The following is a 20,858-nucleotide window of genomic DNA, read 5'->3' as shown; positions in this document are numbered from 1 at the left end:
GCTGAGGCAGCTGGTTGTCTGGGGCTCTGAGCCTGAAGGGAGAGGTTAAGGATGGATGACAGCCGCTGTCAGACCCCAGAAAGCCGCTTCTCCAATTCTTCTGGGACGCGGCTGCAGCAAACCGCACTGCAGGTCAGCTGGCTGCAGGACTGACTGCTCCTCCCTGGGCTTCGAAACCACTTCAGATGTATGTCTCCTCTGGGCATCCCTGAGCAAACTCCCATCTCCAGAGCCGCTTCGGCTGGTCCTTCCTCCAGAAGGGACCTCGGGAGCCAGGTGTGTTTGTGTCAAGGGGAGGGCAGCGGGAGTGGCGGGGACCAAGAATCAAGGGCACCTGGAAGGTCCCAGACTTCGGATGTCACATCTGGAATTAATGACCCCCAGCTCTGTTACTTCCGGATCTCCGCATTTTGTCATCGTAAAACAGCGGCACCTGGCACACGTGGGATCCAAGTGTCGGCCCATCTCCGGATCTTTGGGACACCGGCAGGAAATGGCAGTTCCTAGAGGCTGTCAGCTGCCACACATCGAGGAGGTGGCGGGGGCAGAAGCCGACCGTGGGTGAGCCTGGCAGGGAGGCCTGTGGCCAGGGGTATCCCTGGGCTCCGGGCAGCACACCACACCCTGCCTAGAGGCTGGCGCGCCGCGGCGCCCCCTAGTGGCCACATGTGGGGAGAAGCCCGTTTCTCCCTGGACCTCCTGGCGCAAGTTTGCTCAACCGACTGGCTTGGCTTCCGCAAACCTCGGCAATGCTTCCAGCCACTAGGAGTGAAGAGTCTGGAGGACCCCCACCTTGTTGAGGGCGTCAGGGGAGGCTTCTGGGAGGAGGCGATGTTTGTGCTGAGAGGTGAGTTGGAGTTAACTAGGTGAACAGGGAAGGGGAGGGTACACCTGGCAGAGGAAACAGCTCTAGCAAAGGCCCCAAGATGGGAAGATGGTGGGGAGATTGAGGAACTCCCAGGAGTCCAGCGTGACTGGAGCCTGCAGAGTGACAGGGAGTGTGGTGGCTGGAAAAGCAGGCGCCAGGTTGTGTTGCTTTGAGCGCCTCCGTGAGCTGTATTTTTGACCTAAAATCACTGGGTTCTAGTCTGTGTCGGTACAAGTCCCCTTTGGCCTGTTGGGGCCGACCTGCGAGGGGCTGTGGTCGCTTCCAGCATGGGGGTAGGGGACAGCTGAATGTGACCCAGTCTCACTGACGTACACACACCCACGCACCGAAATCTACACAAGACAGAACTTTATTGATGTAGGGCTTCCTGGCGAGGGGTGTGTGGGCCCCAGGGCAGGGCCTGTAGCACCATGACGGGGGTGGCCTGGATGACATGGTCCCCCTGGGGCAGGCAGGGCTGAGGATGGGGTGGATCTTCCCAGCTCTGCCTCCCCCCTGTAGCTGGTCTGGTTAGGTGGAGGGTGTCAGGGAGGTGGTGCTAATCCCCTCCCCCGTGGCGGACATAGATTCCCCCCCACCCCAGCTCAGAGTGGAGGGGTAGGGCAGTGCTGGGGCGGGGGGCAGGGCACCGGCTGACCCCCTCCCCACCCCCACTCTTCACAGTACATATTCCGATCAAAGGCGGGGGTTGTGCTGGGGGTCTCCCTAAGGGTGGGTGGCAAGAGCACTAGGGCGAACAGTTGTTCCCACCTCAAACCCACCCTGGAGGGGGTCTCATTCTGAACTGGGAGACGGGCAAAGGAGGGGCCGTGGGCGTGGCCAGCCCCTCTCCATCCCCCTCAGCCAGGAGCCCCGCAAGAGTTCCCAATAAATAACTTCCGGCTCCGTCTCACCCTTCACTCCCGGCTCCTGCCCCCTCGGGCTCCTTCAGGCTGGCCAGCTGCAGGCCTGGTCGCCCCACCCCCATCCCCAGCCGGCCCCCAGCCTTGGCTCCGAGGACCGTGCGCCCTCTAGCGGCCTTGGCAGGTTTTGCAGCACATCTGGCGGAAGTAGGCTCGGCTGCAGAACTGAAATTTCAGCACCAGGGGGCAGTAGGCGACCTTGTTCACATCCTTGCACTCTGGAGGGGGCGGGAGAAGAGTAGGTGAGGGGAATCCGGTCTCAGCACCCCTTCCGGCAGGGGCGCGACCGCTGGCTGCACAGCGCTTCCTAGCTCCTCTGTGTCTCGGTTTCCTCACCTCTCAAAGGGGGCTTATACCAGTAACTATGTCATTAGGTTGTTTTGAGGATGTTGAGAGGGAAGTGCAGGTCTGGGGTTTGGACACCGTATTACATCACCAGAAAAGTGTTCCTTTTCCAGTTATCTGTTTGGAGCCGTAATCCTTGCTCGTTTCCCTTTGTAACAGACTGAGGACCTCGAGCTCCAGGGCAGTCACGCCTCTCAGGGTATTTGTGTAGTTTGTGTACAGGGTAATTGACAGTCTGTTCATGACAATGGACCAGGGTTCCCAGTTAGCAGTTAACGATGTATGACAGGGCCTGGTGCTAATAAAGGGCTTCACGTGGATTATTTTAGTCCCTCTCCCTAACACGGCACTCCCTCAAGTGAATATATTAAACGCCTCTTGATAGATGAGAATACGAAGGCACAGAGGTGCAAGGTGAATCCAGGCAGTTTGGTTCCAGTGCCTTCAGTAAGTAACCTATTGCTCTCTATGAAACATAAATTTACTTAGGTAGAAAAAAAATGGGTATCTTTAAAGCAGTGGTTCTCAAGGAGATGCGATTTTGCCTCCCAGGGGACATTTGGTGATATCTGGAGACATTTTTCGGTTTTCACCACCGGGAGGAGGGGTACTATTGGCATGCAGCAGGTAGCGGTCAGGGATGCTGAACCCCCGACAATGCATAGGGCAGCCCCCGTGACAAGGAATCATCTGGCCCCAAACATCAAGAGTGCCTGAGGCTGAGAAACTGATTTAAAGAAAAATATCGGGCAGATAATCGTATAGATGGAGATGAGCAAGGTGAAGGTCATGGAGGTGGTTGGAGGAATGACCTGAGTTTGGGCCCCCAGAAAAATCAGGTGCCTACAACGCCTGGCACACAGTGGCACCTAATACATGTTGGCAGGCAGGGGATGGTGAAAGATGGTCTGGAGAAGACAGAGAAAGGCATTTCCGTGGTTGGAGAAGCTCTAGGGCCAATGGTCTGGAGCCCCAGCTCTCCTATCTATGGCTTCCTCCGGACAGGACCGTCCTGGTTCCCTCCCCGCCTCACATACCTTCCAGGCCGTCCCCGGGGGGCGCGCTGTCACACTTGGCCTCGCACTGCTGCGTGGCGGGGGGCCGCAGGGCCTCCGCGCACTCGCGCGAGGGCTGCCCCGTGTGGCTGGAGCAGCGCACCGGGCGCTGTTGCTGCCCGAAGCCGCACTGCGCGGAGCACTGTGGAGAGTCGCGGATGAGCCGCAGCCCAGCACGGCCACCCACCCTGCCGCCCGTGCCCTGGTTCCCGCCCTGCAGGGCGCGCCCGCCTACCTCACCCCACTCTCCCGCCACCCAGCGGGCCGGCGGGCAGCGGCGCAGGTTGCAGCGCATGGTCGCCGGCGGCTTGGCCGCGGGCGGGCAGTGCGCAGGGGGCAGTGTGGCGCGGTGATCTGCGCTCTTACAAAGGACGACACGGTGGCGGAGGCCCGGCCCGCAGCTGGGGGTGCACTGCAGTTGGAGGGGGCGTTTCATGCTCAGTGGGCGCCTCCCTCCCCGCTCACACAAGGAGTGGGAAGGATGCTGGTCCGGCGGGAGGTGAGGACGGTACAGCTAACTTTGGACCAGTCACGGGGCGGGGAGGAGCTCACTAGGGCTAGCGGGAGTGGGGAGGCGCCTCAGTGTGCACCCGACAGGGGCAACCCAGGCCCCTCCCTGCTCTGCACAGGGCGGGAAGGGGCGGCTGACCTCCGACCAGTCGAGGGCGGCCCACTCCGGAGGGCAGGCCGGGCCGTGGCAGGCCTCCAGCACCGGTGGGCGCGGCTGCGGGCAAGCGCTGTCGTCCAGCGCCTTTTCCTCGGCGGCCGACACGCGGCGCTGGCACACGACGGAGCGGCTGCGCACGCCCGCATCACAGCTGCGGCTGCAGCGCGACCAGTTCCCTACGACCCAGCTGTGGGGGGAGGGGCAGTCTGAGACAGTATGCTGGGCAGGCCACCCTGACCTTGGGGCACGAGCAGATCCTCCTCCTCCCCAACAATTAACATCATTGTGGAAACTGGCACCGGGATGCCTGTTGCTCCCGTGCCCCACACCCCGAACTCAGAACAACTTTATTGTGCACCCACATTGGGGGCTGGGAGGCGCATCACCCCAAGGGGAGATGATTACCTGGACTTGGCCAGGGAGCACCATTGTTCTGACTTTGACTCCGGGAGGACCCTGACCTCACCTTAGGGAGCACCCACTCCTCTGATCCCAGTAGCACCGTCACTCCAGTGCTTGCCATCCCGACCCTGCACCCTGGGTGGCACTCACTCGGGTGGGCAGGGCTCTGTGTTGCAGGCGCGCTGCCTCTTGGGTAGCTTGCTGTGGGCGCTGCAGTGGTGCGGAGCCACGGCTGAGCTGTCCAGCTGATTGCGGCACTCCACAGCCTGCACCTGGCTGCCTGGGGGCGGGCGAGAGGTCCGCTCAGCCCTGCCCGACCCGGAAGGTCAGCCTGGTGACCAGAACCCGCCTCACCCCGTCCCACCCCGGCCTCACCGCCTGCACACTGGGCCGAGCACTTGGTCCAGGGCGCGTAGTGCCAGGAGTACGGAGGCAGTGCATCTCGGGTGATGGGTGCATTGAAGCGGTAGCGGAGGACCGGCAGCTCAGTCCGGGCCAGCACCTGGCGTTGTAGGTGGGGATCAAATGGAAATCAAGTTCGAGGCCCCACAAGGATGCTAATGTCCTCCTGCACCTTGCTCCCAGCCCTGCCGTTACCATGACGATGAGAGATGCGTTAATGGGTCCCAGGGCTTCTAGGCTCTGGGTCTGATCCGGCCCTTGTCGCAGCTGAAAGGTGGTCCCGGCCAGGGGCAGGCGGTGGGGCTGGGGGGTCCCAGGCAGCCCCTCCAGCAGCAGGGACTCCTGGTCCCCCTTCAGGGCTGGGGGACAGCATAGGGGTCAGAACCCCAGCCACGCTGACGCCGCCCCTGCTGACCCCCAGTCCTCATCCTCCCACCTCTGGCTCACCCAGGTGACTGAGGGAGAGGTTCAGGTCCTGGATGAAAATGTGGACGGAGCCTTTGGGGATCCAGACGACTTCCTCGTACCCTGGACAGTGGAGCTCAGATGTCACCCACTTGGCCCTTCCCTGCACCTGCCTGTCTCCCCCATTCCTGGTCCCTGATGATAACAACTAACCATTACCATGCTAAGCACCTACAGAGACATGCCACCTCATCCCCAGCTCTGGCCCTGTCAAGTTAGATGTGTCATCACACTCACTTTACAGATGACAAAACTGAGGCTCAGAGAGACAAAACAAATTGCTCCGGTTTTACAGCTAGGAAGTGGCTGGGCTGGGATTTGAACCCAAACTTTCTTACCTCTCAAACCATCAAAGTGGTCCGACCCGCCCCCACCCCCCAACAAGCAGCAGGGCAGGGCTTAGGCAGAGGGAAGGGGCCACCGCGGGGCCCTGACCCACACAGGGTGACTTGGCGGTTTTAGCAGTCAGAGTCAGGTTTGCAGTGAGCTCCATCACTTACGACCTGGATGATCTTGGGCCCCTGTGAACCCTCTATCCCTGCCCACCTGTGTCCCCCATGAGTCCTGGTTTATCTGTCTGTACCCCCAGACTGTCCCCTGAACTCCACACTTGGCCCTCAGTGTGTGTTTGGTCCCTTAAGCCCACCTCCCTTCCCCCACCTCACTGGGGTCTCTTCCCTTCAGCCCAAGGTTGGGAGACATTCAAGTTCACCACACCCTGCAGCTATCCCCACCCCTAGTAAGCTCTGTGCTCTAGCACAGAGAGTCCCTCAGCCTCCTTGGAGGGTCAGGCGCCTGCCCCCTCAAGACCCGGTTTGAGGCCCTCAGGATAGGGCAGGGGAGAGACTTAGGCCCCCACCCCCTTGGACACTTTAATTGCCGAGCTTTAGGCACCAAGAGCCCAAGCCAGTCCCTGACCCTGACCTGCGGCATCACGTCCAGGACCTTTTGGGGTCCCTGACACCCCACTGGGCCCTTGGCTCTGAGGAGTTGCTGATCTTGGTTACTGTGGTGGGGCAAGCCCCGCCCCCAGCCACCGAGTGGGGAGTGTGAAAGGGAAGCTGGGGGGGGGGGTCTCTCACCGGCTCCAGGCCAGGCTGGGCTGAAGACCCCCTCGATGGTTTCGCAGGCGCTGCCATCACCCCCACACACTCTGCACTTGTCTTCCCGCAGGTCAGAGCCCAGGACCCGGTCGCAGCCCACGTGCTGGGGAGGGCAGTGGTGTGCGTTGGGGAAGTCAGGGAGCTGCCCCCCTCCACCTCCGGCCCCCTCACCCCTCCCCTCTCGTGGGGAGTCCCCTCCACCTTGCACTCGCCGCTGACACAAATGTCCACTGTGTCTGGGCGGCAGGGCGTCCCGTCCACCACAGCCGCCGCCCTCTCCGTGTAGAAGTTGAAGCCTTCTGCTAGGCACGTGAGCGAGCAGGCCTTCACGCCCCCTGGGGGGCACGGCCCCATCAGACTGAGGGCCAGACCCCAGACCCAACAAGGACAGGCACGTTGGGCAGAGGGAGGGGGGCTTCCCGGTGTTCAGTCTAGGCGCTGCTGAGCCACATCCCGGGCGCTCTGGCTCCTTGGGTGAGGGGAGGGCTCAGGGCAGACCCCATGATATGGTCTCCACCTGCGGTTGCCCCCTTACTGCCCCAAGGCCTTCTGAATCCCCTGCTCACCTCCCCGGTACGTTTTCCACGTGTAGAATTTTCCACGGAAGGGGACACTGTCAAATTCAGAGCACTGCATTTCCCTGAAGTCCTGGGAGCCTGGGGGACAGTCCTGGGGCACAAAAAGGGAGAAGTAGGGAGGCCAGGTGTTGGGGGGGATGCAGTTAGGGCAGAGGCCTGGGGCCGGAGAACTAATGCTCTGAGCAGGGGTGGGTTGGAGGAGTGAGGTTGGAGGCAAGGAGGCCAGGGAGGAGGCCGGGGGGTGGTGGTGTCTGAGATGGGAGTAAGTGACTCACTAGAGTTTGTGGGCAAGCTGAGGATGACACCTGGGTTTCTGGTCTCAGACCATGGGGCCTTGAGAGAGCCGGCTTAGAAAGGAGCAAGGCCCACTCACTCTTCGCGAGTGTGGGGGACGTGTGGACGGGAGTGTTGGACAGGAGACCGTGGTCCTTGGTCAGAAGGCAGTGCAAACAGGGGACGAAAACTTGGCCACTGGGTTCTGGGGCAGGGAGCTCGGGTCAGCTTTGGGGCAGGAGCAGGGCTTTTGGGGGAAATTGGGCAGTAAAGGGAGAAGCACGTGTAGCTGGAGGGGGTTGTCAGGGGTCAAGCAGTTATTTCCAGGTGGGAGACGCATCTACTGCAAAAGTGTGAAGAGTTGGAAGGAGACAGGGCCCAGGGCTGGTGTAGGGAGGTCCGGGGAAGGAGGGGGTGGCCGCTGCAGGTTTCCCGAGGAGATGGTGGCCAGCTGGCCCGGGCTCGTTGGAAGCTGATGTATGCCTTTCTTTTCCCGCGTGTAAGAGGGGCCAAGGGTACCCGGCTTGGGGTCCTGGGGGAACTCACATCGGTGTTGCAGGAACGGTGCCTCCGTCTCTCGCCCAGGCAGTACTTGCCCCCGATCGTCGGCCTGGAAATGGGGGTGGACAGCAGAGAAATGGGGCAGGGGGAGTAGGGGGCGAGGACCGCCCGCCCCGCTCTCCCGGCAGCGGGGCCTGGGGGCTCACCTGGGGCTGTCGCAGTGACGGCTGGAGGAGGACACGCCGCCGCCGCACGTCCGGCTGCAGTCGCCCCACGGGGTCCACGGGCCCCAGGCGCCGTCCACGCCCTCCGGCCGCGACCCGAAGGGGACGCAGACCCGCTTGTAGCACCACTGCGGGTGGGATGATGGGGAGGGGCGAGTCGGGCTTTGCGGACTCTCTGGGACTTGGCGCTCAATCCTACCCGCACCCCAGCCCCCCAGCCGGAAGTCTGAGCCCTCCTGAGGTGGAGCGAAAGCGGGACGGGGGGGGGGGGGACGGAGGTGGGGTCCGAAGACGGGGATTCTGTCCGGTAATATGGGGGCGTGGCTAGGGAGAGACACTGTTCAAAGAAGGGGCGTGGCCTAAGCTTAGGGTCCCGAACGGGTGGTGAAGCTAGTGTTGGGACAAGCGTGCAGGGCGTGGCTTGGGAGCGGGTGTGGCCTCAGGCCAGGGGTGGGGCTTACAGGCAGTAGGCGTGGCCAAAGCCGATGGAGGGGTCGGGGTGGGTGGTGGGGGTGTGGAGGCTCTCGGCCTGCGCTCACCCCCTTGTCGATGGTGTGCGTCTGGCACAGCGTGCCCTCGGCGGCCGGGATGCTGTTGGTGATGCACCGGTTGCTCTTGCTCAGACACCACAACTCGCTGCAGACCTCCTGCGGGCCAAGGCGCCCGCTCAGGCTCGCCCCCCTCCCACCTTCCTTGGGAGGACCGAGGCGACCCGCTCACTGCCGGCTGACAGTGGGGCCCCAGCGCTCCTTTCCTGGGTCTCTTTTTGCAACCCCTTGCGGGGGCATGGGTTGGGACCTCTCCTCTGCCTGAAAGCAGCACTTATAAAACACCTAGGAGTGCCGCAAACTCCCTTAGGCACTACAATCCCCATTTTACTATGAGGAAACCAAGGCTCAGACAGGTAAGGTCACTCGCTATAAGTCACACAGCTACTAAGGGTTAGTCTGGATCCTGACCTAGAACTTTGATCGCAGCGTCTATGATCGAATCCCTCTACAGTTCAACCCGTGGCACCTCCCAAGTTTCTAGGAGAAACCTTGGGACCTGCTGAGAAATGAAGAGGAAGGATTTTTAGAATGGGCAAAGCAGCCTACCCAAGAGCAGTGGTTGAAAAATCAGGCCTGATGATGGCTCAGGTCAAGGGCCCTGTCTCTAATTCTTTTTCCAGCTGGTAGTTCTCATTGTTTCCCCCACCTAAACTGGGGAGGCTCCCAAAGCTTTTAATCTATGGAGGGTTGAGAGGGGATAAGGGCAGGCTGGGTTTATGTGGAAAGTTCCTCTAGTTCTCCCAGTGAAAAATCAGCCCATCTTCTTCCTGAGTCTTACTTGGGCTGGCCCAGACCCTGGCAGCAGGTCCTGTCCATGGCAGGAGGCTGGACCAGTCCCAGGGAGTCACTCAGACCCTTTAGGTCCAGGTTAATTAATACCCCTGGACAAGCCCCACTGGGTTCAGGTGTGGCCAGATTTGACCCTCTAGCCTACATCCTGCCCCATATCCCAGGGTCTTTCCTCTGAGAAGTGAAGATCCTTCTGTCCCCTTTTTACAATCACATGTAATCTTCTCTTAGAACCTGATCCTTCCAAACTTTGAAGATTTGGGAGTGGACTAATCAATGGCTGCAAGAAGGGACTTTCCTGTGTTAGCCTCTGAGAGACACCTGCACACACATGAGAAGTTTGGAGGGTGGTCCTCAAACCTGCTCCCTCAGAGGATACTTCTCATCTAAAAACTCAGCCTGGTTTGCTGGCTTCACTTGGCTTATGTTCTCCTGGCCATTTGTAAAAATATCACAGGCCCTGATCCCACTTCTGACACCTCTTAAAGAGAACTGCCTAATCCAGTCCTGCTCTTCCTCCTCTCCACAAGGAGGTGCCATAGTATATATGAATGAGTCCTGGGCCACTCTGGGAGACTTCAACTCCACCACTGACTTGCAACACATTTCCCCTCTCTGGGCCTCATCTGTTAAGATGGGCCTTGTCTACATATGGCTGAGGGGCATGTAGCAGAGTAGATATGAAAGGGCTTGCATAAACACCCTGTTATTGAGTAATAAGACCACAACTGTCTCTGGACCAGGCACCAGGCCCAGCTCTTTACTGATTTACATGTAGTCAATAATTTACCCCTTTGCCAGGAGGGCCAGGAAGATGTTCCTTGGAAAAATAAAAGGAAGAATCAATTCAACATACAGCCAGCAGTGGTCCATGCTTGATAATCTGGCACTTTCTCCACTTACCCACCCCTTTATAAAATTTAGATTCATAGAGAAACCTAGATTCCAATCCCAGCTCTGTCATGTTCTCAAATGGTGACTTTGGGCAAGGCATCCTCCTTATGCCTCAGTCCCTTCTTCTGCAATATGGGGACAGTAGGGTTGTCAGGAGTCTAACTGAGATGATACATTTCACATGCTTGGCATACAGTGAGCATTCAGTAAATGTCAGCCATCGTTGTCATCGTTAGGATACCTGGGACACAGCAGATGCTCAAGAGTACCTTCTGAATTCTCTAGGAATTCATTAGAGGGAGCTGTAGTTACCAGCCAAGTTGGGTGGGGTGGGGTGCTGAGAGTGGATTAAATATGAATTGATCCAGTGTTTGTCTCCTTGTCTTGCGCTGGAATAAAGTGAGGGCATTTTAACAGCTGCCTGCTCCCTGTTTTGAGTTAACATGGCCTTAGCTTGGACAAGTCATTCAAGCTGATCTTTTTGAGTCTTGAGGGTGTGGAGAATTGGGACTGCGTCCGGGCTACTAAGGCTGAGGCTGTGAGGAGTTAGGGGGTGTGTTCAGGGAATTGGGGGAGGTAGGCAATGGAGGGGCAGACCCCAGATGAGCCGGTGGTCCCTGGGGGCTGAAGAGGGTCACCAGCTTCCTCGGGGGAGCTGGGAGTGGCATCCCCAGCTCACTTCTCTATGGGTGGATGGGGCTTTGGGAGCTGAGTATAATCCTCAAGCAAGAGTGGGGAGTGATCAGGGGGCTCAGAGCTTGTCCAGCTAAGGACTGGGGCCAAGAGATCTTGTGAACCAGTCAGTGGGGGATGGAGGGAATGAAGACAGGGTATCCCTAGAAGGATCTCTCCAGTTTTTTGCCAAGTGGGGAAGATGGTTCATCCCCAGGGAAACTATTTCCACCAAATCTGGATGTTTCGTTAAAAATGGCCCAGTTAGGGATCTTGGGACTTGAGTCCTGCTGCAGCAGAAGGTGGACCCCCAGGCTCTCCCCAGCTCAGTCCCCAAAACAGGGGTCTGGAGAACCAGGAGATCCCATTCTTGTTCCCGAGCACTGTGACCGTGCGTGACACTTGTATAACCCCAGGCACCTCTGTCCTCCCATCCCCCACTGAGGCTCACTTCCCTTCCCAGCTCTCCCACCCCCACTGCCTGTGTGTGGGGTGCCCACATGGAGTTTCCCACCCCCTGTGGCCCCCCCACCCTGGTGGTGGCGGCCCCCTCCCCTCCCAGGAAGGAAAGCAGGAAGGCTCTCTCTACCCCGTATTTACACTGACGCGATTTGACTCCATGCTGGAAGCGGCATTGTTCATCTGCATCATAGGCCTGGCCGGGGGCCACTGTTGGGTACACGAAGTCCTGTCTGGGCGGCCGGTTGTTCAGGCAGAGCCCCAGGCCCAAGCTGTGGCGAGAAGAAAGCAGCTGTCATGCTGGAGGGCTGCAGGCCAAGAGCTCCGGGGCCCCAGCCAGGTGGGGGTCCCAGGGAGCAGCCCTATGAGCACATGACCCTTCTCAGAAGCAGCCCTGATTTCCAGAGGTCCTCCCCTCCCCCAACATGAGTGTGTGTCCCTGGGTGGGACAGGCAGGTAGGTCCTCACTCCAGAAAGCTGGTGATGTAGTCACGGCTGCAGGAGGACCACACAAACGGGTTGGTCTTCATGGTGATGTGCGCGGCCATGAGTTTGGCTGGGTCCTGGCCACGGGCCCCGCAGCTGTTCCCCACGCCGTCGTGGTTCATGCCAAACCTGGGGAGAGGAGTGGCGGCTCTGCCGGGTGTCGAGGGACCTGCCCGGCTCCTCCCGCCCGCCCCCTCCCGTGTCCCCGCCTCACGTGTGTCCGATCTCGTGGGCAATGGTGAATGCCGTGGCCAGGCCGATGTCTTCGTTGATGCTACAACTTCTCTCTCGCTCACACATCCCGCCCACGGGGGCCAGGCCTGGGAAATGGGCGTGTGGGGCTGGAGCTGGGGGCTCGGGGCTGCGTCTTCGACCCTGTCCACTCTGCCAGGTCCCCACCCCCACCAGGGCCAGTGTCACCCAGCCCACTGCCTTCAGAGGTGCCTGAAACCTAGGGGACCCGGGTACCTAGTGTGCCGCAGGGTTTGTTCTTGTAGATGCAGATGTCATAGCTGTGGAAGGAGAGGGGGACCGTGAGGGGGCTCGGCTGACTCTCTAAGCCCCGCTGCTACCGTCCTGCCTGTCTCTGGTGGCTGAGTCCTGCCTGGGAAGCACTCCCTGCCTCGGAACTGAAGCCCCATGCTCTCCCCACAGCTGGCCTTGGAGATGCCGGGGTGCATGAATGACTGACTGAATGAATGACAGAGTGAGTGAAGGATGTGTCAGTGTCCGAACAGCCCCACACCCGCCTCCCCACATTCTCAGGCTCCCAGCAGCCCCTCCCCTTCCCTGGCTCCCCAAGGGGGCGGCTGCACAGTCCCGGCCTCTTCCATCTCTCGGCAGAAGTGATCCCTGCTTAGACCTGGACAGTCCCCTGGACCACTGGTCCCCCGGCTCAAGTCCTACTGGAGCCGTCCCCGCCCCTCACCGCGTGATGAGCACCGCTGTGTCATGGTTGGCCACGCCGTTCTCTGGAATGGCATTGCCGTGGCCGCTGCGGTTCACGATGGATTTCTGCCACTTACAGAAGCTGTCCAGGGACTTCCCAGCGTGGTGGGTGATCTCCAGGGTGGGCTGAGGGTGGACAGAGAGAGGTACATGGGTACCAGCCACCCAGGGGAAGGTGGGCAGCGCTGGCGTGCAGGAGAAGGTGGGCCCCCCCCACACCCCGCACCTGGTCCTCCGTGAGCAGGATAAGGCGTGTTACCAGGATATTAACGATGTTTCCCAGACTCGAGTCCTGGAAAAGTTTGGCAACCTGACCTCCAAGAAACAAGAGAGACCGAGTCTTAAGAGGGGCCCAGAGTAGAAAACAAAAAGTGAAACGATGACAACAGCTTGCTTCAATCTAGTACCTACTGTGTGCTGGGGCTCAGGCTAAGCCTGCTGCCTAGATCTTCACAGGAGTACGTATTATCATTCCCATTTTACAGATGAGCAAACTGATGCTCAGCTGGTTAGGATGCAGAGCTGGTAGGCGCTGGAAGTGGGGTTCAAGTCTGGCTAAGCCTGCCTGCCAGTGCGTTTCTTTCCAACTCACCCCTACCCCGCTCAGCTTGTCTGTCTACTTGTCCTCCCTCCTCCCTGCCCACCCGCCGGCTGCCTCTGCCCAGAGATGGCCTAAAGGATGTGCACATCTGGCCTCATTCCATACTGTCTGAAGGTACCAATTTGAGCATCACCACCGGAAGGTGGAAGTGTGGGGGCAGGAAGCTCTGGAGACAGTGGTCAGAGGGGAGGAGGAAGTGCCCAGGGGTGAGTGGGCACAGATGATGGAGGCCACTCTGTGCAATGACCTTGGAGCCCTGAGCCATCACTGTCCCATGTGGAAACCCCCAGAAACCCCGGCAGGTTTGAGGGAACTTTGGAAGCCCAAGGGAGGAAGGCGGGTCCTGGGCAGAAAGCAGGGGTATCAGATATGAAATTATGTCAACATAACGGGCCATCGATCTGCGCTAAACTTCTTGTCTTCCCTTTTTGCTTTAGTGGAACAACAGCGTCACTCATCAAGCGCTTACTATGTGCCAAGTGCTCTAGCTGGCTTCCCTCTCACTATCTCTTACCCTTTTGTGATAGATACTAGTATAACCCCATTTTACAGAGGCAGAAAACTGAGGCTCAGAGAGGTCCACAGTCTTGATCAAGATCTAGGATGGGTGCTGACTCCAACTGAGTGTGGGTCAGCCAGGTCGGCCTGTATGAATTTATAGGTAGGCGCTTGGGTGAGCCCTGCATGCAGACAGATGCGCACCCACGTGTGTACTGCTAACCTGAGCAAGTACCTGCAAGTCGCCCATTTATTTTTTTGTACAGCAAATAATTACAGGGCACCTACTGTGTGCTAGGTGCTGTTTTAAGCTTTAGCAATTCAGTGCATCCACCTCAGCCTTATGAAGTCAGTACCATTATTATACCCATTTTACAGATGGGTAAACCAAGGCAGACAGGCAAAGTAACTTGCCCAAGGGCACACAGTTCAAAAGCGGCATAGCTGAGATTTCAGGCCAGGCCGGTTTGCTCCCCAGTCCATGCTTCTAGCCACTGTGCTAGGCTGCTTCTCCTCATTCCTGGCCACAAAAAGCCCTCCTTTCTCACTTACCCTGTCCCCTCTCCATTCTGTTTCACTGGCCTCAGGTCAGGGATGGGGGGGGAGGGTGACACCCCTTTTCCTAACCTCTGGAGCGAGCTCCGTGTTCTTGGGGCTCCATGCCCAGGGAGGGGGAGGCACTTACAATGTTCATGATGGCCAGCACATACTGTTCCACGTCTCGGCGCCCGTGGTAGGCCACCATCATCTTGTCAGCCACCACCAGCGTCTCCACGTAGCGCTCTCGGCTGACCGAGCGCTTCAGGCCTGGCTGGCCGCGCTCTGTTTCATTCCCGAGGGGCCAGGCAGGTGGCGGTTTCAGGGTGCGCAGCCACCAAGGCCGCCCCTTCCACGGTTTCTCATCTGGATGGACAATTTCTGGTCATTCTGCTGCTTGCCCTGCTTGTCTAACTCCCTGTCTGATGATTCATCTGGCTGTCAAATAGCTCATTCTTTTGCTGCTGGTTCTACAATGATGTGGCTGTCTCACTGCCAAACTGGTTGGTTGAACAGCCGCCCAGCATCCCATGACAATCAACATGACCGTGCAACTTCCCGACAATTTCACTGCTCAGATGGATGTGTGTAGCAGCCTGTCTCACTGCCAGAACTGTGTGCTTGTATGGCTCACTGGCCTTCTGACTGTGCAACTTTTTACTCACCCTGCCGCCAACTGTCTGGCTGTAAAACAATCCACCTGCCTGACGGTCTTACTGCTTGGCTGTCCCAGTGACTGTCCAATTGTGACACCATCCACTTTTCTGTTTCTACAACCCACGGTGGTTGTGCGTCTGCCATGGTGTGCTACTCTGGGACTCTCGGATCATGCAACTAATTCAATGTTCCAGTGGCTCTGCATTTCCACTGGACAGAGATCATTTTTTTAGCTGTACGACTGTCCTGGGGACTCTTCTGTTGTCTGGCTAGCTTCCTTACTTTCCCATTCCCTAAATGTCTGATGTTACAACTGTCCTCCTGCAAGTCTGGTTGTAAATCTGATCCTCCGAATGGTGGCTAAGGTCTCCTGGTATTTTCCTTGTGCAACTGCCCCAATGTTGGTTACCACCATCCCGCTGCTTAACTGTCTGATCAGACAATAATCCTAGAGATGGATGGTTTTACACCTGAGCGCCTGCCTGGCTGTCCAGGTGCCCGTTTCACTCACTGTTGGGCCATCGGACTACGGCAGTGATGGATGCGTTGTTCCATTGTCTGCTGCCCTGCCGACTGTCTGCACTGCTCCCTGATGTAGCTGCCTGCTGACCTTCTGGATGGAGGGACACTGCCATCTACCTCTGCCTCAAGGCAAAGATGTTGTGCAGCCCCTTTGCCCAGCCCCAGAGAGACAGATGTACCTCTCACTCCACAGGCTGTGTCCAGGTGGGGGTGACGCAGGGAGGAACGCTTGTACACCACGTGGGGACCACTCTCCTCTGGGCCCCGGTGCCCCTTGGGCCCACCTTGCAGGGGCTCGATTAAGTATTCTTCTTCATCTGCCACGATCAGGCCATGCTGGGGGTTGGGAAGTGGGACAGAGGGCTCAGGTCAGGTCCTGGTTCCCAGGACCCCTGGGACCCTATCTCTGTCTTTACGATTTCATTCCTTCTATTTTACTGGGTTTATGTTGCTATTCCTTTTTCAGTTTCTTCGATGTTCAGCTCATTAATTTTTAGCCTGGCCTAAGGCTACACATTTTCTTCTACGTACTGCTTTAGCTGCACCTTAAAATAGCTAATCCTTTCGATTAGCTCGAAATGTTTAAAAAACTTCCACTGTGATTCCTTCTCTGACCTATATAAGTGTTTTTCTTAACTCCCAAACTCGTGGGCATTTCCCCCTACCGCCCAGAACCCTCCACTCACCAGGCCCCCACAGGTGCTGATGGCCACATGGGAGCTGCCGGCCTGGCCCTGCAGGTGGCCGGCGTAGAGGCAGTGGGGCCGGGCGGCCCTCTGCCAGGCCAGGCCCTCTCGAGTCCAGTACTCCACGGAGACATGCCCTGCCAGGAGGCGAGGGCTGCGGGTCAGGTTCAGCAGGAAGTGGGTGCTCGGTGCAGCCACCTTGTAGAAAAGGCGGGACTCTGCTTGGGGCCCTGTGCCCCGACGCTGCCTCCTGGGGGTTGGGGGTGAGAAGGCCAGCAGTGCCCCGTTGTGGTCCACTCGGGTGGGGAAGGCGATCTCATAGCTCTCCAGACTGGATAGGAACTCATCTGTGGGTGAGGGTCAAAGGCTTGGGGGTGGGTCCTGGGAAGGACCCCTGTGTCCTGCCTGCTTAGCTGCAGGGTAAACGATGCTGGCTTCAGTGAATCCTGAATCCAGGTCACCTGCTGCAAGACTCTGGCCTCATTGACCCCAGGGCCTAACCCACCACGACCACCGTCCCAGCTGCACTGACCCCTCCTCAGTTCCTTGCTCGGTCCCCACCACTACCCCCGAGTCACCCCTACCTTGAGACCGGAAGGCGTGCGTGACCTCGAACGTGAGGCCCAGCCCCAGGGCGAGGGCCCAGCGGAGGATCTGGCAGGCAGGAGCCATAGAGGCCACGTGTCCACATGTCTCTCCCCAGCCCCGGCTGCCAGCAGCCCCCACAGCGCTGCCTTCCCTGTTCACAGCCTGGACAGCATCACTGGGCTCCTGGGATGGGAGAGCTGGGTCAGCGGGGCCTGGTCCTGCTGCCGGGCAGAGCCGGCGTCAAGGTCCCTCACCAGGCAGACAACGACACCTGCAGCCAGCCCTTCACTCCCAGCCTCGGGGATGCCCATGGCATTCCCCCCTCCACGCCCCTGGTTTGAAGCCTCTGAATGCATTTCCTTACTCAGTAGCCTCTCTGTCCCCCCCTCCCCCCGCCTCCCCACTATCCTCCGTATGCTCTTAGGACAGGCGGGGACCTTGACTCCATGAGCACTTACTACGTGCCAGCTACTGGCCGAGCATGTTCATGCCATCTCATTTCATTTCTGCAATAACCCAGAGGATTCACTCATCGGGTGGCGACTGTGTGTAATATGGATACAGCCCCTGCCCTCCCCCTGCCCCCCACCCCGTGGGGCTCAGTCTCCCAGGAATGACAGAGGACAGATAAGTAAACGAAAAGACGTGTAATTCAGATCAGGACACGTTCTTTATGGGAAATAACCAGGAGGCTTGGAAGCAGAGGTGGGAAGGATGAGAAGTGAAGAGACAGGAGACAGTGCAGTGGTCCAGGCAGAGGAACAGCAGGGGCAAAGGCCCGGGGGCAGGCAGGAGCTTGCTGTGGACCCAGGACCACAAAGGGCCAGTGCAAGAGGGCAGCAAGGGGCGGCTGGCCTGGGACACACTTGAAGACTGGTCAGCGTGAATTTCCAACCCAGATTAAACCCGAGGCCAGTGCTTGGAGCACCCCTTCCCCCTGGGGGCCCTGCCTTCGGATTCTCTGTCACGGGTAGCACCACTCACCCCGCCAGCGGGGCTGCAAACCCCTGCATCGTGGTCTCTGTTCCTGTGACCTCTCCTCCGCCCTACATTTGCAGCCCGGCCCCTAGTCCTGCTTCCTCTCATTTCTCCTCGAAGCTCCAGGCCTGCCGGGCAGGTCTGTTTCTCCAGCATCTGCCCCAGGCCAGCCTGCCACAGACACCACTCTGGGCCACCACCCTGTGCCAAACCCTCCACCCCTCCTCCTGTCTCCGCCCTCCTTCTCCTACTCTGTGCAATTTCCCCCTTAATCACATACTGTCTTGTTTTCTTTGCAGCCTGGCCAAGTCTGAGAGTCGATCCCCAAACAGGGCAGTTCAGCTCCTGAGAGATGGGGCCAGGTTTCCTCCAAGATGCTGACTTAGAAGCTGACACCCCACTCCCCCCCACTTCTGATTGGACCCCTCCAGCTATGGGGAGCTCACTCCCACTCTGTGACTGTGGTGCTCATTTCAGATGGGCTGATGTTTAGCCCTTGGGCTTCTCTCTCTGTCTTTTTTTTTTTTTTTTTTTTTTTACCTTTTGGGGGCTTCAGTTGGTGGCGTGGTGTCGAACCTGTGTGTGAGTCGCTCTGGGCCTTCAGTGCCTCTTCTGGGAGCCTGCACAGGGTAGGAGGGGGCGGTGAGGAGAGCAGAGCTGGGTCTGGAGTTCAGGGGTCGCTGAGGACACCCTGCCCTTCTCCCCGGCCCTGGTGATCCTCCTTTCGGCTTTCATCCTCCCTCTGTTCCTAGCTCCCCATCCCCTCCCCTGTTCCATCCTTGACTAGCTCTGGGATCAAAGCCCCTCCTTTTGGGGGGTGTCCCTCGAGCCCCTTCCTGCCTTAACACCCCTCCCCATGCCGAGGCGGCAGCATTGTCATTGCAAGTGAGGCTGGAGCCCCCCAGCCCCCCAATCCTGCCCCTCTCCTTCCCACACTGCCAGGCCTGGTGCAGAAGTTCTCCCTCAGTGGCTCTGATCCTGGCCTCTCTTCCTGTTCCCCCCTCCTCTGAGTCCTCACCTCGGTCCTCTGCAGCTGGGCCCCTCCCCCCTACAACCTCTCCCCTGCCTCTGGTGCTTCTAGCTCAAGTGGGGTGTGGAGGAGAGGGCAGAAGGACCCAGCACAGGTGGGGGATGAGGTGCAGGATAGGAGGAGTCTGGAGGGGGACGTACAGGTACAAGGTGTCTGCCAGGGTGAGGCCAGGGGGAGAGAATCTGGAACAGTGGTACAGCCCGCAGTGGGGCTGGGAGGTATGACCCGCTCTGGGCATTGGGGGGACCACAGATTGGTGGCTCTGGGGTGGGGGGGAAGAGAAGGCTTGGGGGTGGGTAGAGGATTACTGGGCCTGAGCCTGGGGGTGGGGGTGGGCCACAGGATGTCAGCTGGGGGTCTCCCGTGGGATGTCTGCGGGTGACTACACATCCATGACTGTGTATGGCTGTAACTGTGTATATGTGACTTTGTGTGTGGTGTGTGCCCACGTGACTGTGTGTGTCTGCCCATGTGACCCTGTGTGTGACCGTAAGAGTGTGTTTGTGTGTGTGTACCCAGGCCTGGCCATTCCCTCCAGCCCCTCCCTCCTAGAAGGCAGGAGGGAGATGGCCAGCATGGGGGAGGGTGCCAGCCCGCTGGAGGTGGGGGAGGAAATGCCGGCGGAAACAGCCTCTGGAAACAGAGGCTCCATCCCACCCGCGGGATCCTGCAGGGATCGGCCGCTCTACACCCAGATGTCCGGGCGGGCTGGGGGACAGGGCCGCGGAGCCTCCCTGCGGAGGCCAAGGCCGAGACTGCCCAGGCGGAGGCCCGGCCAGCCCAGGCTCTGAACATCTGGCTGGGCAGGCAGGAGAGGCGGCAGCCCCTGCCCGGAGAGCAGACAAAGGCCCGGCCTGCAGGAGGAGGGGGCCCGGCACCCGGCGGGTCCGCAACCAGCCGCTAATTAAAGGCCCTGAGCTGATGGCTGGAGACACCCGGAGGCAGACGGTTGTGGCCCCGATGACCAGCTCAGGGGAAGTGGGCGGCGCCACTCCCACACCCAGACACACAAACACACATTGGCAACGACGTGCACGCACACACACTTGAGGGTGACCACACCTGTGAGGCTGGGGACCAACAACCAGACACCGCAGACCCACAAAGGACCGCCCCAACACTCAGTACACACTCACACCCTGAGACAAACATGCGAGACACACAGCTACACATTCCCCAGACCTATGTGCATACCCACACACACAACCCAGAGTCACACACCCAGGCTTACGTGCACAGACACGTACACACTCATTTCCACACTCACAGCAGACCAGGAACAAATTCACGAAGTCCTCCAAACCTTGAGACCCACCAGATGCACGTACACACAGGCATTTACACACTCATGAAACTCAGACACACACGGAGACACACCGGCAGATGTTTGGAGAGACACTCATCCAGACATTTACACCCAGGAGATGCTGACCTACGTGCACACACTGGCTTACACTCACACTTCCGCAGACACATAACACCCAAATCACACATCACACACAAATTCAAACATAGCCAGGCACTTACATTTTCATACAGCCACACACGCGCAGACACACGGCATTTATACAGACGTGGATGTCCACACACACACACACACACACACACACACACACGGAGCAAACAAACCCAGACAGGCGCTCCCAGGAACTCAGGGGCGCGTTGCGTGTCGCACACGCGTAGGGACATCGCACACCGCCACAACCCCCACGGCCCGACGTCCGTCGTCCGGCGGCCCACGGCCATCCCCGGGCGACGACGCGGACACACAAAGTCCCCCTTAGCCCCGCACCCCCGCCCCGCCCCGCCCCGCGCCGTTACCCGCGGCCGGCCGCCCGCCCGGGCCTCCGCCTGCAGTCCCCGCCGCCGTCTCGCCGGCCCACGCGCAGGAAGGGAGGGAGCGAGCGCGGCGGCGTGGCCGGGGGAGGGGGCGCGGGGACGGCACTTCCTGAGCAGCCTGCCAGGGTTATAAAAAACCCCCAAACCGCGCGCCGCCAAGACCCCGCCCGCCGCCGCCGCCGCCGCCGGTGCAGGGCCGCGGGCTGGACCCGAGCCACGGACCCGGGAGCTCGGGCGGCCCCGCTCGGACAGGCGCCCAGTCGTGGGGGCGGGGGAGGGATGGAGGATGGGGGTGAAATAGGGTGGGGGCGGGGACA

The 20,858-nt window shown here is 59.4% G+C and overlaps 1 protein-coding gene and 1 long non-coding RNA gene across 7 annotated transcripts in view; one reads left to right on the top strand and one right to left on the bottom strand.

Annotated features, from left to right (window-relative positions):
- The first annotated feature begins 25 nt into the window (after positions 1-25).
- The window catches only part of LOC309624185, a 46,068-nt gene continuing 25,235 nt past the window's right edge, over positions 26-20,858 (top strand). The window contains exon 1 of the long non-coding RNA XR_014241807.1: positions 26-847. This is a non-coding gene — a long non-coding RNA (uncharacterized lncRNA). The remainder of the gene's footprint in view (positions 848-20,858) is intronic.
- ADAMTS10 (ADAM metallopeptidase with thrombospondin type 1 motif 10) lies at positions 1,221-20,731 on the bottom strand. Of its 6 annotated transcripts, XM_082381929.1 has the most exons (26): positions 20,524-20,729; positions 18,213-18,292; positions 16,691-16,877; positions 16,107-16,453; positions 15,600-15,756; positions 14,390-14,607; positions 12,832-12,915; positions 12,586-12,731; positions 12,126-12,169; positions 11,872-11,977; positions 11,640-11,786; positions 11,302-11,443; positions 8,346-8,453; positions 7,789-7,934; positions 7,628-7,691; positions 6,797-6,899; positions 6,432-6,565; positions 6,210-6,333; positions 5,110-5,190; positions 4,858-5,021; positions 4,636-4,762; positions 4,411-4,540; positions 3,841-4,045; positions 3,427-3,603; positions 3,174-3,333; positions 1,221-2,009 (listed from the first exon to the last, which is right to left on the bottom strand). In XM_082381929.1, exons 3-26 carry the CDS (start codon positions 16,776-16,778, stop codon positions 1,900-1,902), a joined length of 3,312 nt encoding a protein of 1,103 aa, XP_082238055.1. In that variant the 5' UTR covers positions 16,779-16,877; positions 18,213-18,292; positions 20,524-20,729; the 3' UTR covers positions 1,221-1,899. The 6 variants fall into 6 exon arrangements, with proteins under 6 accessions (XP_082238055.1, XP_082238056.1, XP_082238057.1 ...); XM_082381930.1 differs by lacking the exon at positions 5,110-5,190 and having other exon boundaries at positions 20,524-20,731; XM_082381931.1 differs by lacking the exon at positions 7,789-7,934 and having other exon boundaries at positions 6,432-6,554; positions 11,319-11,443; positions 20,524-20,731.

This window comes from Balaenoptera borealis (assembly GCF_965194805.1).
Source record: "Balaenoptera borealis genome assembly, chromosome: 2".
NCBI lineage: Eukaryota > Metazoa > Chordata > Mammalia > Artiodactyla > Balaenopteridae > Balaenoptera > Balaenoptera borealis.
Note: the sequence above shows the minus strand (reverse complement) of the source record. Positions and strands in the feature narration are given on the sequence as shown.

Bases quoted from the DNA above. Each gene is read 5' to 3' on its own strand.
- ADAMTS10 (XM_082381929.1), bottom strand. From the start codon at position 16,778: ATGGCTCCTGCCTGCCAGATCCTCCGCTGGGCCCTCGCCCTGGGGCTG. The intron at 6,334-6,431 runs GTGGAGGGGACT...TGCCCTCCCCAG, and splicing joins GTGTCAGCGGCGAGTGCAAG to CACGTGGGCTGCGACCGGGT. The intron at 3,604-3,840 runs GTCAGCCGCCCC...CTCCAACTGCAG, and splicing joins CCGCCCTCGACTGGTCGGAG to TGCACCCCCAGCTGCGGGCC.